Consider the following 20565-nt stretch of genomic DNA (forward strand, 5'->3'; position numbering starts at 1 on the left):
TTCCAGTTTTTGGCCCTTACAAACACGTAAGTTGCTATTAACAATTATGTATATAATGCTTTATTTTTCTGGGGTACATACCCAGCAGCACAATCACTAGATCATATTTAGTAAAGAAAACTGCAAAATTATGCTCCAGAGTGGCTGTGCCATTTTACATTCTCACTAGCAGTATATGAGAGATCTAGTTTCTCTACATCCTCACTATTATCTGGTGTTGTCATTACTTTTGTTGAAGCCATTCTGTTAGGTGGGTAGTGACAGCTCATCATGGTGTTAATTTGTACCTCCCTAATGGCCGCCAGTGATATTGAACATCTTTACATGTTCCTACTTGGCATCTGTATATCCTCTTCAGTGAAATATCTCTTCATGTCTTTGGCTCGTTATTAATTGGTTTATTTTTAATTAATAAAGATTTTTTTTTTGTTGAGGTTTGTTTTTCAAAAAACTTTATTGAAATATGTTTTTTTGAGATGCAACACACATACCATAAAATCAACCCTTTTAGAGTACATAATTCAGAGGTTTTTAGTCTATTCACAAAGTTTTCTAACCATCACTGCTATCTAATTCCAGAACATTCCATCACAACAAACCATTAGCCATCGTTTCCTTTTCCACCCAGACTCTGGCATCCATAATCTACTTTCTGTCTCTAGGATTTACCTATTCCTGCTTTCTTTTGTTAATGTTTGCATGGTATATCTTTTTCATCCTTTTCTTTTCAACATGCCTGTATCATTATATTTGAAATAAGGTTCTTGACACAGCATACACTAATTTGTAAAAATTTTGGCCTTATAGGATGTATGTATACCATTTATACTTAATGTAATTATTGATATGTTTGGATTCAAGTCTGCCTTTTTTGCTTATTTATTTTTTCTGTTTTTGTTTGTTTGTTTGTTTGTTTCTCTAGAGCAGTGAGATTTCTTTCAGACTGGCTCCTGTGTTCTTTTTTTCCCTCTGCTTTTCTGTGGGTTACTTGAACATTTTTTTAGAATTCCATTTTGATTTGTAGTGTTTTTGAGTGTATCCTCTTGTAGCACTTATTAGTGGTTACTTTAGGTATTATATTACATATATATATAACTTTTCACAATCTTCATTTTATTACTTTAAGTGAAGTATAGAAACCTTACCTACTTTCACTTCTCTTTACCCTCTTTTATTTATAATTGCCTTAAATATTTTCTCTACGTATTTTGAGAACCACATCAGACATGCTTAACATTTTTGTTTAAACTGTCAAACATATAATTTAGAACACTTGAGAGAAGGCAAATTTATTATATTTTTCAATATTTTTACTCTTTCTGTTGTCATTTATTCTTTTCCTGATTTTCCAAGATTCTTTCTTTTGTCATTTCATTTCTATTTAGAGAATTTTCTTTTGTCACTTCATTTCTATTTAGAGAATTTTCTTTAGTCTTTTTTTTTTTTTTTTTTTGAGACGGAGTCTTGCTCTGTCACCCAGGCTGGATGCACTGGCGTGATCTCGGCTCACTGCAAGCTCCGCCTCCTGGGTTCACACCATTCTCCTGCCTCAGCCTCCTGAGTATCTGGGACTACAGGCGCCCACCACCACGCCCGGCTAATTTTTTGTATTTTTAGTAGAGACGGGGTTTTCACTGTGTTAGCCAGGATGGTCTCTATCTCTTGACCTCATGATCCACCTGTCTCGGCCTCCCAAAGTGCTAGGATTACAGGCGTGAGCCACCACACTGGCTTTAGTCCTTTTTTTTTTTTTTGAGATGGAGTCTTGCTCTGTCGCCCAGGCTGGAGTGCAGTGGCGTGATCTTGGCTCAGCTCACTGCAAGCTCTGCCTCCCAGGTTCACGCCATTCTCCTGCCTCAGCCTCCCGAGTAGCTGGGACTACAGGCGCCTCCTACCACGCCCGGCTAATTTTTTGTATTTTTAGTAGAGATGGGGTTTCACCATGTTAGCCAGGATGGTCTCGATCTCCTGACCTCGTGATCTGCCCGCCCCAGCCTCCCAAAGTGCTGGGATTATAGGCGTGAGCCACCGCACCCGGCCTTTAGTCTTTTTTTTAAAGGAGGTCTACTAGTGACAGATTGTCTTCATTTCCTTTCATTTGAGAATGTGTTGATTTCCCCATTCATTATTGAGGGATATTTTTGCTGGATATGGAATCCTGGGTTGAAAGCTCATTTCTTTCAGCTCTTAGAAAATAATTGTGCTACTTCTTTCTGGCCTCCATGGTTTCTGATGAGAAATCTGCTGTCATTGGACACTCTCCCACCTCCCACCCCCAGCACTTTGCTTTAAAAGAGAGGTTTCTCTGTTGTTAATTTTAAGATTTTTTTTTTTTTTTTTTTTTTTTTGGCCTTTAGTTTTTGGAAGTTAAGAGTCTGGTGTATGGTTTTTTTGGGTTTATCTTGTTTGGGGTTTACTTAGCTTCTTAAGTTTATAGACGTTATATCTTTTGCCAGGTTTAGAAAATTTTTAGCCATTATTTCTTCAAATACTTTTTCAGTCTTCATTTTTTCTTCTGAAACTTTGATAAAATTAATATTAGAGCTTCTCTTATTGTCCCACGGTCCCTCAGACTCTCTTCATTTTTTTTTTTAATGTTTTCTCTCTGTTGTTTAGATTGGGTTTTTTCTGTTGTTTTGTCTTCAATTTTACTCATTCTTTCTTGTCTGTTTCATTCTGCTGTTGAACTTATTCATAGAGGGTTTTTTTTTTATTAATTGGGTTATTTTCAGTTCTAAAATTTTCTTTTTGAGCTGGAGAAGGAAGAGGGAAGGGAATAGTCCCAACTTAAAATGCCACATTTCACCCTTCTAACTGAGGTTTAGTGGCTTATCTTGAATTGATGCTTTTTAGCTTGTTCTGTGCCTTTGGTTAATTTTAGGACTTTGAAATGATGATTTTCATTGTTTAGCTAGTCTTTTGGTTCTTCTATGGGAGAGTAGGTTCACTGCGATAATCATTCTGCCATTTCAGAAGTTGATTTTTCCTTTGTTTGAAATATTATTAACTCATGTATTTAAGTACGTATATGTATATGTATACATTTGATGAGTTTGAATTCATTGCTGTCATCATTCATTTGATGATCAAATTCTAGAGCAGCAAGAGGTCTTTCAGACTGGTTCCTGTGTTCTTCTGATGTGATGTCATGTATCTTTGATACAGTTAGTCCTTGCCTTCTGGACCAGTAAGATTCCCAAGTACCTCCTGAACATATCCTGCCCCCCAAACTTGCAATCTGCTGTTTCTCTGAGGAGCTTTTTTTTTCTTTAAAGTACGTATGATATTTAGAGACCACAATCTGGGTGTTGGAGTGCTAATTTGATACTAGGTTGTTATTTATTCTAGGCCTTACAGACATAGCTAGAAAATACACATTTAAAATTATTTTCTATTTTTTAGAGACAAAATCTTGCTTTGTCACTGAGGGTGGAGTACAGTGGCACGATCATGGCTCACTGCAGCCTCAAACTCCTGTGTTCAAGTGATCTTCCCACCTCAGCCTCCCAAGTAGCTGGGAACACAGGCACGTGCCATCATCCCCAGGAATTTTTTTATTTTTGTAGAGGTGGGGTCTTGCTATGTTGCTCAGGCTGGTTTCGAACTCCTGGCTTCAAGTGATCTTCCTGCCTCAGCCTCCCAAATTGCTGGGATTTACAGGTGTGAGCCACCATGCCCAGCCATGAAAATATACATCTTTTGAAAAGTAAAGAAAATAATGGTTTTACATTGATACTTAAAATTTAAATTTAAAATTACAGGGTTTTAGCTGGGCACAGTGGCATGCACCTGTAGTCCTGCTACTTGGGAGGCTGAGGTGGCTTGAGCCTGGGAAGTCAAGGCCAGCTGGGGCAATATAGGGAAACTCCAGCTCAAAAAACAAAACAAAACAAAACAAACAAACAAAAATAAAACAGAGTTACAAGGTTTTTTCTTTGATTTTATGCTTGTATCTCTTCCCTTGTAGAAATGTCTTGTTTGCTAATGATGGTAATATTATTACTTCTTTGTTTTTATCCTTTAAAAGTCCTCTAATTATTTTAAAATAATAATACCAACATTTCGGATATCAACCACAGTGTGCAGTTTAAGATTTCTTTATAGTTTTTGCTTTTAAATATATTCCACTGGTGTTTATAGTCAGAGTATTGTATTTTAATATGGCGTAGGCCAGACCCGGTGGCTCACGCCTGTAATCCAGCACTTTGGGAGGCAAAGGCAGGAGGATTGCTTGAGCCCAGGGGTTCAAGACCAGTCTGGGCAACATAGGGAAACTCTGTCTCTACCAAAAAGAAAAAGAAAAATTAGCCAGGTGCAGCATGTACCTGTAGTCCCAGCTACTTGGGAGTCTGAGGTGGGAAGATTGTTTGAGCCAGGGTGGTTGAGGCTTCAGAGAGCTTTTATTGCACCACAGCACTCCAGCCTGGGTGACAGAGCAAGACCCTGTCTCAAAAACAAATAAAAATAAATAACGTTACTTAAAGGAATCCTGTTTTCTTGTGGTTTTCCCACCAACAGTTAGCTCGTGTTTCAGTTCATTTGAAATTTATAGAATTTTTTTTTATTTCAATTTAATTGTTTCTAAATTGTATAATGGGTCTGCATACTTCTAAAGTCAAAATTGGCCGGGCGGTGGGTCATGCCTGTAATCCCAGCACTTTGGGAGGGCGAGGCAGGCGGACCACCTGAGGTCAGGGATTTGAGACCAGCCTGGCCAACATGGTAAAACCCTATCTCTACTAAAAATACAAAAAATTAGCTGGGCATGGTGGTATGCGCCTGTAATCCCAGCTGCTAGGAAGGCTGAGGCAAGAGAACCACTTGTACCCAGGAGGTGGAGGTTGCAGTGAGCCAAGATCGCACCACTGCATTCCGGCCTGGGTGACAGAGTGAAACTCCATCTCAAAAAAATAAAATAACTTCAACCTGATATTACTAATTCTTTCTCTTTTTCCATATATATATAGCCAGTTTTATTACTTTTTAATTTATTCTGTTGTTGTTCATTTTTAAAAATATAAACTAATATATGTGAGTGTATATACATATATCCTCATACTCACATTTCCCTCTACTTTTTTTTTTTTTTTTTTTTTTTGAGATAGGGAGCCTTGCTCTGTCACCCAGGCTGGAGTGCAGTGGCACAACCTCGGCTCACTGCAACCCCTGCCTCTGGGTTCAAACGATTCTCATGCCTTAGCCTCCTGAGTAGCTGGGATTACAGGCACGTGCCACCATGCACCTGGCTAATTTTTGTATTTTTAGTAGAGATGGGGTTTCACCATGTTGGCCAGGCTTCTCTCAAACTCCTGGCCTCATGTGATCCACCCGCCTCGGCCTCCCAAAGTGCTAGGATTATAGGCATGAGCCACTGCGCCTGGCCTCTCTCCCATCTTATACAAAAAATAGGGATACAAAAAAAAAAATACTGTTTGGTAGTGTGGTTACTCTTAACAGTATATTTTGGAGATTATTCCACATCAGTATATAGAGATTGTTCTCATTGCTTTTTACAGCAACCTGTACTGAATACATATACCATATTTATTCAACCATTTCCTTATTGATGGACGTCAGGGTTATTTCCAGTCTTGGTATTACAAATAGTGCTGCAATGAATGGCTTTGTACATATGTCTTTTTGTATTTTTGCCAGCATATCTTTGGGATAGATTCCTAGAAGTGGGATTGCTGGATCAAAAGGTAAATACATATGTAATTTTGTTGGATATTGCCAAGTTTTCTTCCACAGAGGTTGTGTCATTATGCTTTACCTGTTTAACTACAGCCTCACCATAGAGGCTTGTCACATTTTGGAATTCTTTTCAATCTGATATCTCTGTCGTTTTAATTTGCATTTCTCTTAAAATAAAATTTGCACATTTTCATATATTTAAGGATTATGCATTTCTTTCTTTAATAAACTCATATATCTTGCTCATCATCTCATCACATCATTAGTCTTGTTTCTTCTCAGCATTGTGTGAGAGATTTTAGTTGAGTGATTCATCACCTTGTTATTTATTTTTTATTTTTAAATTAACATGCTATTTAAGGGCCTTGCTAAGGGCTTGCTAAGGGCCACGAATGCCCAGCCTTGTTATGTTTTAGTAATATAAATTGACTTTCTACTGGCCTGTGCTTTCAAGATGCCCTCAAAGCCATCTTTATTATTGGCTTGTATTTCTAATGAAAACATTTCAGATACATTAAAACTATGGAAAAGACTAAAACAGCCATGTGCCTAGCATAAATATTTAATAAATGTTAATGTTCAATATTTGTTTTTAATTTTTTATTGTGGTAAAATGTCCATAATGTAAAATTTACCATTTTCACCTTTTTTAAAGAGATGGGGTCTTGCAACATTGCCCAGGCTGGAGTGCAGTGGCTATTCACAGGCACAATCATGTACACTACAGTCTTGAACTCCTGGGATCAAGTAGTTCTCTTGCTTCAGCCTCCTGAGTAGCTGGGATTACAGGCCGTTTTAACAATTTTTAAGTGTATAGTTTATTGGCATTAAGTACATTCACATTGTTGGGCAATAATCACTGCCATCCATCATCTTATCTTTCCAAATGGAAAGGTATACCTGTTCAACAGTAACTCCCCATTCCCCAGTTTCCCTAGCCCCTAGCACCCACCATTTAATTTTCTGTTTCTATGAATTTGACTACTGTAGGAATCCATTTGTCTTTTGTGACTGGCTTATTTCTCTTAGCATAATGTCTTCAATGTTTATCAATGTTGTAGTATGTATCAGAACTTTATTTTTGGGAGGATGGGGCCTCTAACAGCCCAGGCTGGAGTGCGGTGATGTGATCACTGCTCACTGTAGCCCCAACCTCGCAAGTGATCCTCCCACCTCAGCCTCTCAAGTAGCTGGGACTACAGCCACTCACCACCATGCTCAGCTTACTTTTAAAAATATTTTTGTAGACACGAGATTTCCCTCTGTTGCTCAGGCTGGTCTCAAACTTCTGGGCTTAAGCTATCCTCTGCTTTGGCTTCCCAAAGTGTTGGGATTACAGGCATGAGCCACCGTACCCGGCCAGAATTTCCTTTTTTTAAAAGGCTAAATAATATTCCATTGTATGTATATACCACATTCATTTTGTTATCCATTCATCTGTTGATGGACACTTGGGTTGCCTCTACCTTTTGGTTATTGTGAATATTGCTGCTATGAACATTTGTGTACAAATACATGTTTGAGTCCCTCTTTTTAATTCTTTTTGGATATATACACAGGCATGCATAGATAGATAGATAGATAGATAGATAGATCATATGATAATTAAAAAATATTTTGAGGAAGTATTGTACAGTTTTCTATAGTGGCTGTACCATTTTACATTCCCACCAGAAATATACAACCATTCTTAATTCTCCACACCCTCACCAACACTTATTATTTTTTGTCTTTTTGTTTATAGTTATTCTAATATGTATGAAATGGCATTTCATTGTAGTTTTGATTTGCATTTCCCTAATGATTAGTAATGTTGAACATCTTTTCATGCATTTTCATTTTTTAAAAGAAGTGAGACATAATACAGTTTAAGCCTCTTTTGTACTTCCCTTCTAATCTGTTTCCTTCTCTTTATCCCCAAAGGTAACTTTGTTGAAGTTGATACGTATTCGTTTCATCCTTTTCTTTACACTCTTATATTAATATGCATGTATTCATAAACATTACAATGCAAAGTTTTGTTTTGAAACCTAGCTGTGCTTTTCATTCTGCACTTGCCTTTTCTGCTTGATGTGTGTTTTTGAGACTTATCTATGTCAACGCTAGCATTCATTTCAACTGCTATATAGTAGTATTCCATTGAAGAATTGCCATAACTTATCTGTTCTACTTACTGCTTCCAGTTTGTTGATATTACAAATGCTGCTGTGATGAACATCCTTATATTTACCTCCTTGTGGTCATGTGGAGTATGGTTTCCCCTAGGGTGTACTCATTCAGCAGTTTATTGAGAGTCTTCTATATAACAAGCATTGTTCTGGGCACAGGAATACGTCAATGAACAACAACAACAACAACAAAACAACCCTCCCTGCTCTTAGGGAGTTTATGTGAAGTGAGATTATTGGATTATAGAGTATTTGAGTCTTGGCTCACTTAACAAGAGTATTGTAAGAATCTAGGTGGCAGTGGCAAATTCCTGACTTTATGGAGTTTATGATCTAACAGGTATATTGTCAATAGGAATGAATGCCATGAAGAAAAGGGAAGCAGAGCCTAAAGATGGATACTGTTGCCTTTCTGAAGATGAACATTTGAGTAGAGACTTGAATGAAGTGGAGCATGAAGGACACTGGGAGATGATTCTTTGAGTTGAGGGATAGCAAATGTAGAGGGTCTGTACAAAGAGTATGATTAAAGAATGGCAAGAACCTCATTGTCACCCGAGTGTGGTAAGCATGGAGAGTCTGGCTGGGGATAAAGTGGTAGGGTAGGCAGCCAGGGATCAGGTCATGTACGGCCTTTGTAGTGTCCCACAGATTTTAGATTTTAAGTGTAATTGAAAGGTGGAAGATATTGTGGTTAGGCCTTGGACTAGAGATAGCCAGTAGATATGGTGGGAAGTGATTCGATTTGAGATATGTTTTTTGTTTGTTTTTAATTTCCGGGATACATGTGCAGGATGTGCAGGTTTGTTACATGGGTAAACATGTGCCATGGTGATTTGCTGCACCTATCAACTCGTCACCTAGGTATTAAGCCCAATAGACATTAACTATTTTTCCTGATGCTCTCCCTCCCCCGTCCCCCTTGACAGGCCCCAGTGTATGCTTTTCCCCCCGACGTGTCCATGTTTTCACATTGTTCAGCTCCCACTTATAAGTGAGACCATGTGGGGTTTGCTTTTCTGTTGCTGCGTTAGTTTGCTGAAGATAATGGGTTCCAGCTCCATCCATGTCCCTGCAAAGGACATGATCTCGTTCCTTTTTATGACTGCATAGTATTCCATGGTGTATATGTACCAGGTTTTCTTTATCCAGTCTATTGTTGATGGGCATTTGGGTTGATTCCATGTCTTTGCTATTGAGAATAATACTGCCATGAACATACATGTGCATGTATCTTCATAATAGAATGATTTATATTCCTTTGGGTAGATACCCAGTAGTGGGATTGCTGGGTCAAATGGTATTTCTGGTTTCAGGTCTTTGAGGAATTGGCACACTGTCTTCCACAATGGTTGAACTAATTTACATTCCCACCAACAGTGTAAAAGTGTTCCTATTTCTCTGCAGCCTCAACAGCATCTGTTGTTTCTTGACTTTTTAATTAAATTTAATTTTTTTGAGACAGTCTCACTCTGTCACCCAGGCTGGAGTGCAGTGGTGTGATCTCTGCTCACTGCCACCTCCGCCTCCCAGGTTCAAGCGATTCTCCTGCCTCAGCCTCCTGAGTAGGTGGGATTACAGGCACACGCCACCACGCCTGGCTAATTTTTGTATTTTTAGTAGAGATGGGGTTTCACTATGTTAGCCAGGCTGGTCTTGAATTCCTGACCTCAAGTGATCTGCCTGCCACGGCCTCCCAAAGTGCTGGGATTACAGGCATGAGCCACCCTGCCCAGCCTGTTTCTTGGCTTTTTAATAATCATCATTCTGACTGGCGTGAGATGGTATCTCATTGTGGTTTTGATTTGCATTTCTCTAATCATCAGTGATGTTGAGCTTTTTTTTATGTTTGTTGCCCACATAAATGTCTTCTTTTGTAAGGTGTCTGTTCATGTCCTTTGCTTTTTAATGGGGTTGTTGGGTTTTTTCTTGTAAATTTGTTTAAGTTCCTTGTTGATTCTGGATATTAGACCTTTGTCAGATGGAGAGATTACAAAAATGTTCTCCCATTCTTTAGGTTGTCTGTTCGCTCTGGTGATCGTTTCTTTTGCTATGCAGAAGCTCTTTAGTTTAATTAGATCCCGTTTGTCAATTTTTGCTTTTGTTGCAATTGCTTTTGACGTTTTTGTCATGAAATTTTGCCCATGCCTATGCCCTGAATGTTAGTGTCTAGATTTTCTTCGAGGGTTTGTATAGTTTTGGGTTTTACATTTAAGTCTTTAATGCATCTTGAGTTAATTTTTGTATAAGGTGTAAGGAAGGAATCCAGTTTCAATTTTCTGTTTATGGCTTAGTCAGTTCTCCCAGCACCATTTATTAAATAGGGAATCCTTTCCTCAGTGCTTGTTTTTGTCAGGTTTGTTGAAAATCAGATGGTTGTAGATGTGCAGTCTTATTTCTGAGTTCTCTATTCTGTTCCATTGGTCTAGATGTCTGTTTTTGTACAAGTATCATGCTGTTTTGATTACTGTAGACTTGTAGTATAGTTTGAAGTCAGGTAGGGTTATGCCTCCACCTTTGTTCTTTTTGCTTAGGATTGTCTTGGCTATACAGGCTCTTTTTTGGTTTCCTGTGAAATTTAAAAGTTTGTTTCTAATTCTGTGAAGAATGTCAGTGGTAGTTTAATGGGAATAGTATTGAATCTATAAATTACTTTGGGTAGTATGACCATTTTCATGATATTTTGATTCTTTCTGTCTGTGAGCATGGAATGTTTTTCCATTTGTTTGTGTCCTCTCTGATTTCCTTGAGCAATGGTTTGTAGTTCTCCTTGAAGGGGTCTTTCACTTCCCTTGTTAACTGTATTCTTAGGTATTTTATTATCTGTAGCAATTGTGAATGGAAGTTCATTCATGCTTTGGCTTTCTGCTAGTCTGTTGTTGGTGTATAGGAATGCTTGTGAGTTTTGCACATTGATTTTGTATCGTGAGATTTTGCGGAAGTTACTTCTCAGCTTAAGAAGCTTTTGGGCTGAAGCGATGGGGTTTTCTAGACATAGGATCATGTCACCTGCAAACAGAGACAGTTTGACTTCCTCTGTTCCTATTTGAATACCCTTTATCACTCTCTCTTGCCTGATTGCCCCAGCCAGAACTTCCAATACTATGTTTAATAGGAGTGGTGAGAGGGCATCCTTGTCTTGTGCTAGTTTTCAAGGGGAATGCCTCCAGCTTTTGCCCATTCAGTATGATATTGGCTGTGGGTTTGTCATAAATGGCTCTTATATTTTGAGATATGTTCCATCAGTACCTAGTTTATTGAGAGTTTTTATTTTATTTTATTTATTTGTTTTTTGAGATGGAATCTCACTCTGTCGCCCAGCCTGGAGTGCAGTGGCGCAACCTCGGCTCACTGCAACCTCCACCTCCCCGGTTCAAGTGATTCTTCTCCCTCAGCCTCCTGAGTAGCTGGGACTGTAAGTGCACGCCACCACGCCCGGCTAATTTTTTTGTATTTTTGGTAGAGATGGGATTTCACCATGTTGGCCAGGCTGGTCTCGAACTCCTGACCTTGTCATCCACCTGCCTTGGCCTTCCAAAGTGCTGGGATTACAGGCGTGAGCCACTGCACCCAGCCTATTTTATTTATTTATTTATTTTTGAGGTAGTGCCTCGCTCCATCACCAGGCTGGAGTGCAGTGGCGCGATCTCAGCTCCCTGCAACCTCTGTTTCCCGGGTTCAAGCAATTCTCCTGCCTCAGCCTCCCGAGTAGCTGGGACTACAGGTGCGTGCCACCACACCCAGCTAATTTTTGTATTTTTAGTAGAGACGGGGTTTCACCACGTTGGCCAGGATGGTCTCTATCTCTTGACCTCGTGATCTGCCTGCTGCGGCCTCCCATAGTGCTGGGATTACAGGCGTGAGCTACCACGCCCAGCCTATTGAGAGTTTTTAACATGAAGGGATGTTGAATTTTTTCAAAGGCTTTTCTGTGTCTTTTGAGATAATCATGTGGTTTTTATCTTTAGTTCTGTTTATGTGATGAACTACGTTTATTGATTTGCGTCTGTTGAACCAGCCTTGCATTTCAGGGATGAAGCCTACGTAATTGTGGTAGACAAGCTTTCTGATGTGCTTCTGCATTCTGTTTGCCAGTATTTTATTGAGGATTTTTGCATTGATGTTCATCAGGAATATTGGCCTGAAGTTTTATTTTTTTTGTTGTTTCTCTGACAGTTTTTGGTATCAGGATGATGCTGGCCTCATAAACTGAGTTAGGGAGGAGTGCCTCATTTTCAGTTTTTTGGAATAGTTTTAGAAGAAATGATACCAACTCTTCTTTGTACCTCTGGTAGGAATCTGCTGTGAATCCATCTGTCCTGAGCTTTTTTTGGTTGGTAGGCTGTTCATTACTGCCTCAATTTCAGAACTCATTATTGGTCTATTCAGGGATTCAACTTCTTCCTGGTTCAGTCTTGGGAGGGTGTATGTGTCCAGGAATTTATCCATTTCTTGTAAATTTTCTAGTTTATTTGCATAGAAGTATTTATAGTATTCTCTGATGGTTGTTTGTATTTCTGTGGGATCGGTGGTGATATCTCCTTTATCATTTTTTATTGTGTCCATGTGATTTTTCTCTTTTTTCTTCTTTATTAGTCTAGTTAGTGTTCTATTTTATTATTTATTTATTTATTTATTTATTTATTTATTTATTTATTTATTTATTTTTGAGATAGAGGCTCGCTCTATCACCCAGGCTGGAATGCACTGGCACGATCTCGGCTCACTGCAACCTCTGCCTCCTGGGTTCAAGCAGTTCTCCTGACTCAGTCTCCTGAGTAGCTGGGATTACAGGCATGTGCCACCATGCCTGGCTAATTTTTGTATTTTTAGTAGAGATGGAGTTTCACCATGTTGGCCAGGCTGGTCTCGGACTCTTGACCTCAAGTGATCTGCCCATCTCAGCCTCCCAAAGTGCTGGGATTACAGGTATTTTATCAATTTTTTCAAAAAACCAGTGCCTGTATTTGTTTATTTTTTTGAAGGGTTTTTTGTGTCTCTATCTCCTTCAGTTCCATTCTGATCTTGGTTATTTCTTGTCTCCTGCTAGCTTTGGGATTTGTTTGCTCTTGGTTCTCTAGTTGATTTAGTTGTGACGTTAGGAGATCTTTCTAGCTTTTGGATATATTTTAAAGATAGTACCTACGGAATTCTTCTATGGAGTGGATATAAGGTATGGAGAAAAAGGGAGGGAAGCAAGGATAATGACACTTTTTTTTGATTAAGGTAAAATATTTACTGGGAGTATCTTTCACTCAGAGTACTAAGAAAGGATTAAGTTGAAAATTTAAGTTTGAAATGCTTATTAAGTATCTTCAATGTTTGACATTAGAATACTAAATTTCAGTCCAAAGTGACAGTAATGGTTTATACTCCTACCAGTTTTATGTGATCCATTTGGGTGAACTCTAGATTTGGGTGCCTCTTCAGCAAGAGATAGCATGTCAAACTGCTGTTCTGTGAAGATTCGTTGACAATCAGTGCACTAAGGGCACCTATCATTTAAAAAACAAAAAACAAAACAAAACCCCACTTAATTCTTTTGTGCAAAATCAGTTGTGAAGTAAATTCTGTAAAGTTAGGTTTATTAGGTTTATGTTTTTATACCTTGAGTTTTCTTTAATTGAGATTCACCTATTTTTGTTTTATTTTTAATTCCAGATGCCGGCTCTGGTATGGAAGAGGTAGAATTAAGCTGGGAAGATTATCTAGAAGAAACAGGGTCCACAGCAGTTCCCTATGGGTCTTTTAAACACGTAAGCAATAATTATATTTGCCTTACTGGTGTTATATCCCTTTATTTCGAATCTCTGTATTATCATTAGAGAATTTAAAGTTATTTTAATTTGTGGTACTTGAAAGAATTTAAGAGCTTTTTCTTTCCTCCTGCCACCCTTAGTAAGAACACTTGCCATATTCCTTTTTTTTTTTTTTTTTGAGTCGGAGTCTCGCTTTGTCGCCCAGGCTGGAGTGCAGTGGCACAATCTTGGCTCACTGCAAGCTCCGCCCCCCGGGTTCACGCCATTCTCCTGCCTCAGCCTCCTGAGTAGCTGGGACTACAGGCGCCTGCCACCACGCCCGGCTAATTTTTTGTATTTTTAGTAGAGACGGGGTTTCACCATTGCCAGGATGGTCTCAATCTCCTGACCGTGTGATCCTCCCACCTCAGCCTCCGAAAGTGCTGGGGTTACAGGCGTGAGCCACCATGCCTGATCACACTTGCCATGTTCTAAAATCCTTTTTGGTTTTGTATATTTTCTGCCACTCAATGCATGACTTATCTTTTTGACCGTTTATGAATATTCCTTTACTTTTGTCAAAAAACCTTGTCATAAATTGAAAACAATTATTGTATTTTGTTGCATTTACTTTGTTGCATTCATTGAAAGTAATTTCAATAGCATTATTTGCTGTCACTCTTATTGAGCAGAACGTAAGTATGACATACATACTTACATGTCATATTAGTGGCCTGTGCAGCCTGGTTTTATGCCCTAACAACCCAGTTTAATGCCTTGTCAATGACAACATATTTGCCCTGTGTAATGACTTAAGAATGTAAGAAAGTACCCCAAATTTTGTTCATAATTTATATCTAGACCTAGGTTTTTTTTTTGGTGAGTGGGGTGGTGCGTCAGTGTCTCACTCCATCACCCATCCCAGCTCACTGCAGCCTCAACCCCCTGGGCTCAGGTGACCCTCTCACCTCAGCCTCTTAAGTAACTGGGACTACAGGTGTACACCACCACAACCAGCTAATTTTTAGTAGAGATGGTGTTTCACCATGTTGGCCAGTCTCAAACTCCTGGGCTTAAGCAATCTTCCTGCCTTGGCCTCCCAGAGTGCTGGGATTACAGGCGTAAGCTACTGTGCCCATCCTAGACCTAGTTTTTAACCTGTTTACTCTAACTCCCTCTTAAAACACACAGAATAATTAATTCTAAAACTACTTATTTCATATTTTTCATAGTCTGCTTGGGCTGCCATAACAAAATATCATAGACTAGGTGGCTTAAACAACTGACATTTATCTTCTCACAGTTATAGAGACTGAAAGCCTAGGTGTGCAGCTGCTTTCTGGTGAGGGCCCTCTTTCTGTCTTGCAGATAATTGCCACCTTGCTGTGTCCTCACATGGTAGAAATAGCAAGAGCTCTGTGGTGTCTCTTCTTAAAGGAAGAAGAACCAATTCTGTTAGATCAGGGCTCCATCCTTATGACCTCTAAATGTTTGTGCCCTCCCAAAATTTATATGTTGAAACCTAATCCCCACTGCGGTGGTATGAAGAGGTGGGGCCTTGGGGAGGTGATGAGGCCATAAAGGTTTTTTCTCGTGAATGGGATTAGCGCCATTATAAAGGAGGCTTGTTTGCTCAACTTCCACCATGTGAAGACAGCAAGAAGGCACCATCTTTGAAGCAGAAAGTGAACCCTCACCAGATCCTGAATCCGCTGGGGCCTTGATCTTGGACTTTCCAGCCTCCAGAATTGTGAGCAGTAAATTTCTGTTGTTTATACATTTTCCAGTCTAAGATATTTTGGTGTAGCACTCCAGATGGACTAAGACAACCTTCATAAAGGGTCTATATCCAAACAGTCATACTGGAGCTTAGGGTTTGAACATACAAATTTTGGGGTGAACAGTTTAGCCCATAGCAGTGTTCAATAGGGCATACTTCTTTTGTTCTAGGATTTGTGAAGACACTGATGCACAGTCAGTGTTGTCTGTGAATATAAACCATATTCTTTTAGCTGTTGTCTTTATATGCTAAAGAGTCCTGCCATTCTCCTGCCTCAGCCTCCCGAGTAGCTGGGACTACAGGCGTCCGCCATCACGCCTGGCCAATTTTTTGTATTTTTAGTAGAGATGGGGTTTCACCGTGTTAGCCAGGATGGTCTCGATCTCCTGACCTCGTGATCCACCCGCCTCAGCCTCCCAAAGTGCTGGGATTACAGGCGTGAGCCACCGCGCACAGCGAGTCCCACTATTTTTAGTTTTCCGTGTGTAAAAACTCAGTCATGTTAGCTGCCCTTTTTGATTATTCTTTGTTCATTTATATCTCTCTTAAAGTGGTGAGAATTACATATTTCAGATAAGGATTTTATTTCGTATTGCATTGTTGGGAGCAAGCCCCCCAAAGTCTGGCCATAAACTGGCCCCAAAACGCCATAAATAAAATCTTTGCAGCACTGTAACATGTCTATAATGGCATGTAACCCTAACCCTAACACCCAAGCTGGAAGATTGTGGGTTTACGGGAATGAGGGCAAGGAACACCTGGCCCGCCCAGGGCAGAAAACCGCTTAAAAGCATTCTTCAGACACAAACAAAAACATGAGCAATCTGTGTCTTTAAGGGCATGTTCCTGCTGCAGTTAAATAGCCCAACCTATTCATTTAATTCGGCCCATCCCTTCGTTTCCCTTAAGGGATGCTTTTAGTTAATTTAATATCTGTACAAACAATGCTAATGATTGATTTGCTGTTAATAAATATGTGGGTAAATCTCTGTTGAGGGCTCTCAGCTCTGAAGGCTGTGAGACCCCTGATTTCCCACTTCACACCTCTATATTTCTGTGTGTATGTCTTTAATTCCTCTAGCACCGCCGGGTTAGGTTCTCCCTGACCGAGCTGGTCTCGGCAGCATCGGTTAATCTTTTGTAATTGTTTTCAATATTCTTTTTTTTTTAACATGGAAAGCCTATTTAGTGGTTATGTAATACCTTCGAATTCTTGTTTTTGGTGTGATTCTTATTCTGATATGTATTTACCCAAGCTTATTTATTTGTACTAATACTCCAATGGAGAACAAATTTTCTTACAAAGATTCTGGTTCTAAAAATGTCATGTTAAAGAAACAGATTTCATCTCTTCCTCTTTGAATGACAAGGCAACCAGGAGAGTGGAAAACAAATGCAAAACTTCTTTATTGTCAAATGTAGGAAATATTTGTAAATCTGAATCATAATGTGTGGTGAAGGGCTGCCAAATACAGTGAAAATCAAGCATGGGTGGGAAGATTCTGAGATGGGATGCTTGTGGCTAGCAGATCATAGGCAAAGCTGGTAGAACTCAGATCTCCAAATCAAAGGAGATGGGTGTGCAGGCCTATGGCAAGAGTTTTACAGGATCCAATTTGGAACACAGGAAGGAGGAATTAGAGGTCAATCAGATTTGCAGGGAGAAAGGGTCTCAAAGAGTGAAAAAGCCTTGCTCATGTGCATTCTGGTGGAAGGAAAGGCACCCACTGTGGGATAGGCACTAAGTGTTACCTACATGCTCTAGGACAAAAGCTTTAAACTGTTAGGGAAGGATTATAAACTCTTATTAATCCTGCGACAAAGGTACAGACCCATTATACCCTGGGAAGTAGAATAGAAGGGAAGATAAGTCCTCTGTACCTTGGGAGAGGGATAGGAATACATACTGGAGCATTATGGATTCCCTACAGTTGAGGGACAGGTAGGATCACTGAGAAGTTCCCACCCCCTAGACCCAGGGACACAGAGCCTCTGAGACTGTGGCTGAGTCTCACAGAGTACTCTCTCATACCTGTCCCCCACCACCAGGTGAGAGTGTTGAAAAATGGTGGTCTGTTGTATGGGAGAGGCAAGAGCATGGAGAGAGATGGTCTCTGAGGTGCAGTCACCAACAAAAGACCTAAATCTGAGGGTGGAACAGCAGATATTGAGATAAAAAGAAAAACCCTCTGGCAAATGAGCCTATACCCTAAATCCTAGATAATACTAGAGGAATTTGAAGCCTGTGGTGTACTTGTGAATGCACCATAGCAACAATAAAACACAAATCCAGCTTCATTTCTGACTAGATTGACTTAACTTTCTCTCTCAAACTAAAGGCCTAAGAAAAGAAGAAACATGCCCATTTCCAGGCATAAATACTATTTGCCTCAGTCTTGACTGTTCTATACATAATGTCTGGCTTCCAGCCAAATATTATGGGGCACATAAAGAAGCAAGAGACAAACAGCAAACTGTCAAAAGACAAAGCAATCAACAGAACCAGACTCATATGACCCAGATGTTGGAATTTTAAATAACTGTGATTAATATGTTAAAAGCTCTAGCAGAATAGGTGGAGGACATGCATGAACAGAAAAGGAATTGCAGCAGAGATGGAAACTATTAGAAAAAATGAAATAGAAATAATAGAAATGAAAAATGTGATAACAAAGTTGAATACCTTTGGCGGGCTCACCAGTAGATTTGACACAGCTGAGGAAAGGATCCATGAACTTGAAGACAGATCAATAGAAATAGCCCAGATTGAAATACAAAGAGAAAAAAGAGTGGGAATTTAAAAGAGACCAGAGCAACCAATAGTGTGAGATAATATCAAGAAGTGTAATATATTTATAATTGGAATCTCAGAAGGAAGAAGAAGAGTGAGGAAAAGATATTTGATGAGATGGACAATTTTCCAAAGAAAAGAAAGATACTATACCACAGATCCAAGAAACTCAGATAACGCAAACAGAATAATTACTAAACAAATAAAACCCACCCAGACACATCATATTAAGACTACTGAGAACCAAGGAGAAAGAGGAAAATTCTTTTCAGACACTGTGCAACCAAGATAGTTGGGTAAGACTTTTAAAATGTTGAAAGAAAAAAACTTAACCTGGAATTCTATATCTAGCAAAAATTTCATCCAAAAGTGAAGGAGAAATAAAGACTTTTTAAAGAAAAACAAAGTAAGAGAATTCATCACCAGGAGACCTGCACTACAAAAAACAGTAAGGAAACTTCTTAAGACAGAAGGAATTTGCTATAAGACAGAAACTTGAATCTACACAAAGAATTATGGGAGTGGTATAAATGTAGATAGATAAAAAGTTCATTTTTTCTTAATTTCAATATCTCTAAAAGATAACTTTGAAGCAAAACTAGTAGAAATTTACTGTGTGTTTATAGCATATGTAACTATAATAACACAAATGATGGGACAGAAGATTGGGAGTAGTATACCATTCTAAGATCTTTACATAACATGTGAAGTGGTAAAATGTCATTTGTAAGTAGACTGCAATAAAAGATGCATATTAAAAATCTTTCGGCAACCACTAAATTAAAAAAATTATAGTGGTAAAATATACATAAAATTTTCCATTTTAATACTTTTAAAAAATTAATTATTTTCATAGACAGGGTCTTATAAAAGTAAGACCCTGCCCAGGCTGGAGTGTAGTGGTGCAATCATAGCTTACTGTAACCTTGAACTCCTAGGCTCAAGCAGTCCTCCCACCCCAGCATCCTGAGCAGATAGGACTACAGGCATGCACCACCATGCCTGGCTAATTTTTGTATTTTTTATAGAGACGGGGTCTCACTGTGCTGCCCAGGCTGGTCTCGAACCCTTGGGGCTCAAGCAATCCTCCTGCATTGACCTCCCAAAGTGCTGAGATTACAAGTGTGAGCCACCATACCTGGCCTCATTTTAATAATTTTTAAGTGCATAGTTCAGTGGCATTAAGTAGATTTACAATGTTGTACATCCATCAGCAGAACTTCTTTTTTATCATCTCAAATAGAAACTGTGTACACTAAATACTGACTTTCTATTCTGTCCTTCCCTGATACCCCGGTAACCTCTATTCTTCTTTCTGTGTACCTCACATAAGAATTGTGTAATATTTGTCCTTTTTTGTCTACCTTATTTAACTTAACACAGTGCTCTTAACATGTTTTCAATTTTCTTTTTAGTGGTTGCCCTTGAGTTTGCAGTATACATTTACAACTAATCCAAGTCCTCTTTCAAGTAACACTATACGACTTCACAGGTAGTGCAAATAGCTTATACCAAAGTATTACCAATTCCTGCCTCATGTCCCTTATAATGTTGCTGTCATTCATTAATTTATAAGCTGTAATATTCATAAGCTATGATCACCAAATATTTTGTCGCTATTATTATTTTGAACAAGCTGTTATCTGATAGTTCAATTAAGAATAAGAAAAATTAGACTGGGCACAGTGGCTCATGCCTGTAATCCCAGCACTTTGGGAGGCCATGGTGGGAAGATTGCTTGAGCCCAGGAGTTTGAGACCAGGCTGATCAATGTAGTGAGACCCTGTCTCTACAAAAAATTTAAAAATTAGCTGGGCATGGTGGCATGTACTTGTAGTCACAGCTACTAGAGAGGCTGAAGTGGGATGATCGCTTGACTCCTGGAGGCTGAGGTTGCAGTGAGCTATGATTGTGTTACTGCACTGCATCCTGGGTGACAGTAGATTCTGTCTCAAAAAAAAAAAAAAAAGAAAAATTAAAGATTCTATTTTACCTTCTTTTATTTCTTTTCTAATGTGCTTCCTTTCTTTATGTAGATCTGAGTTTCTGACTGATATAATTTTCCTTCTTTGTAAAGAATTGGGCCGGGCACGGTGGCTCACACCTGTAATCCCAGCACTTTGGGAAGCTACGGTGGGTAGATCACCTGAGGTCAGAAGTTCGAGACCAGCCTGGCCAACATGATGAAACGCCTTCTCTACTAAAAATACAAAAATTAGCCAGTCATGGTGGCAAGCGCCCGTAATCCCAGCAACTCGGGAGGCTGAGGCAGGAGAATCACTTGAACCTGAGAAGCGGAAGTTGCATTGAGCCAAGATCGTGCCACTGCACTCCAGCCTGGGCAACAAGAGCGAAATGCCATTTCAAAAAAAAAAAAAAAAAAATTTCTTTTAA

At 39.2% G+C, this 20565-nt stretch overlaps 1 protein-coding gene across 9 annotated transcripts in view; it reads left to right on the forward strand.

Moving 5' to 3' along the window:
- Positions 1–20565, forward strand: part of SFMBT1 (Scm like with four mbt domains 1) — a 147740-nt gene that overhangs the window by 77968 nt on the left and 49207 nt on the right. For all 9 annotated transcript variants that reach the window (XM_054552076.2, XM_054552071.2, XM_054552077.2 and 6 more), the window contains one exon: positions 13524–13618. In XM_054552076.2, coding sequence (XP_054408051.2) covers positions 13524–13618 — 95 coding nt within the window. The remainder of the gene's footprint in view (positions 1–13523; positions 13619–20565) is intronic.

This window comes from Pongo abelii, chromosome 2 (genome assembly GCF_028885655.2).
Source record: "Pongo abelii isolate AG06213 chromosome 2, NHGRI_mPonAbe1-v2.0_pri, whole genome shotgun sequence".
Lineage (NCBI taxonomy): Eukaryota > Metazoa > Chordata > Mammalia > Primates > Hominidae > Pongo > Pongo abelii.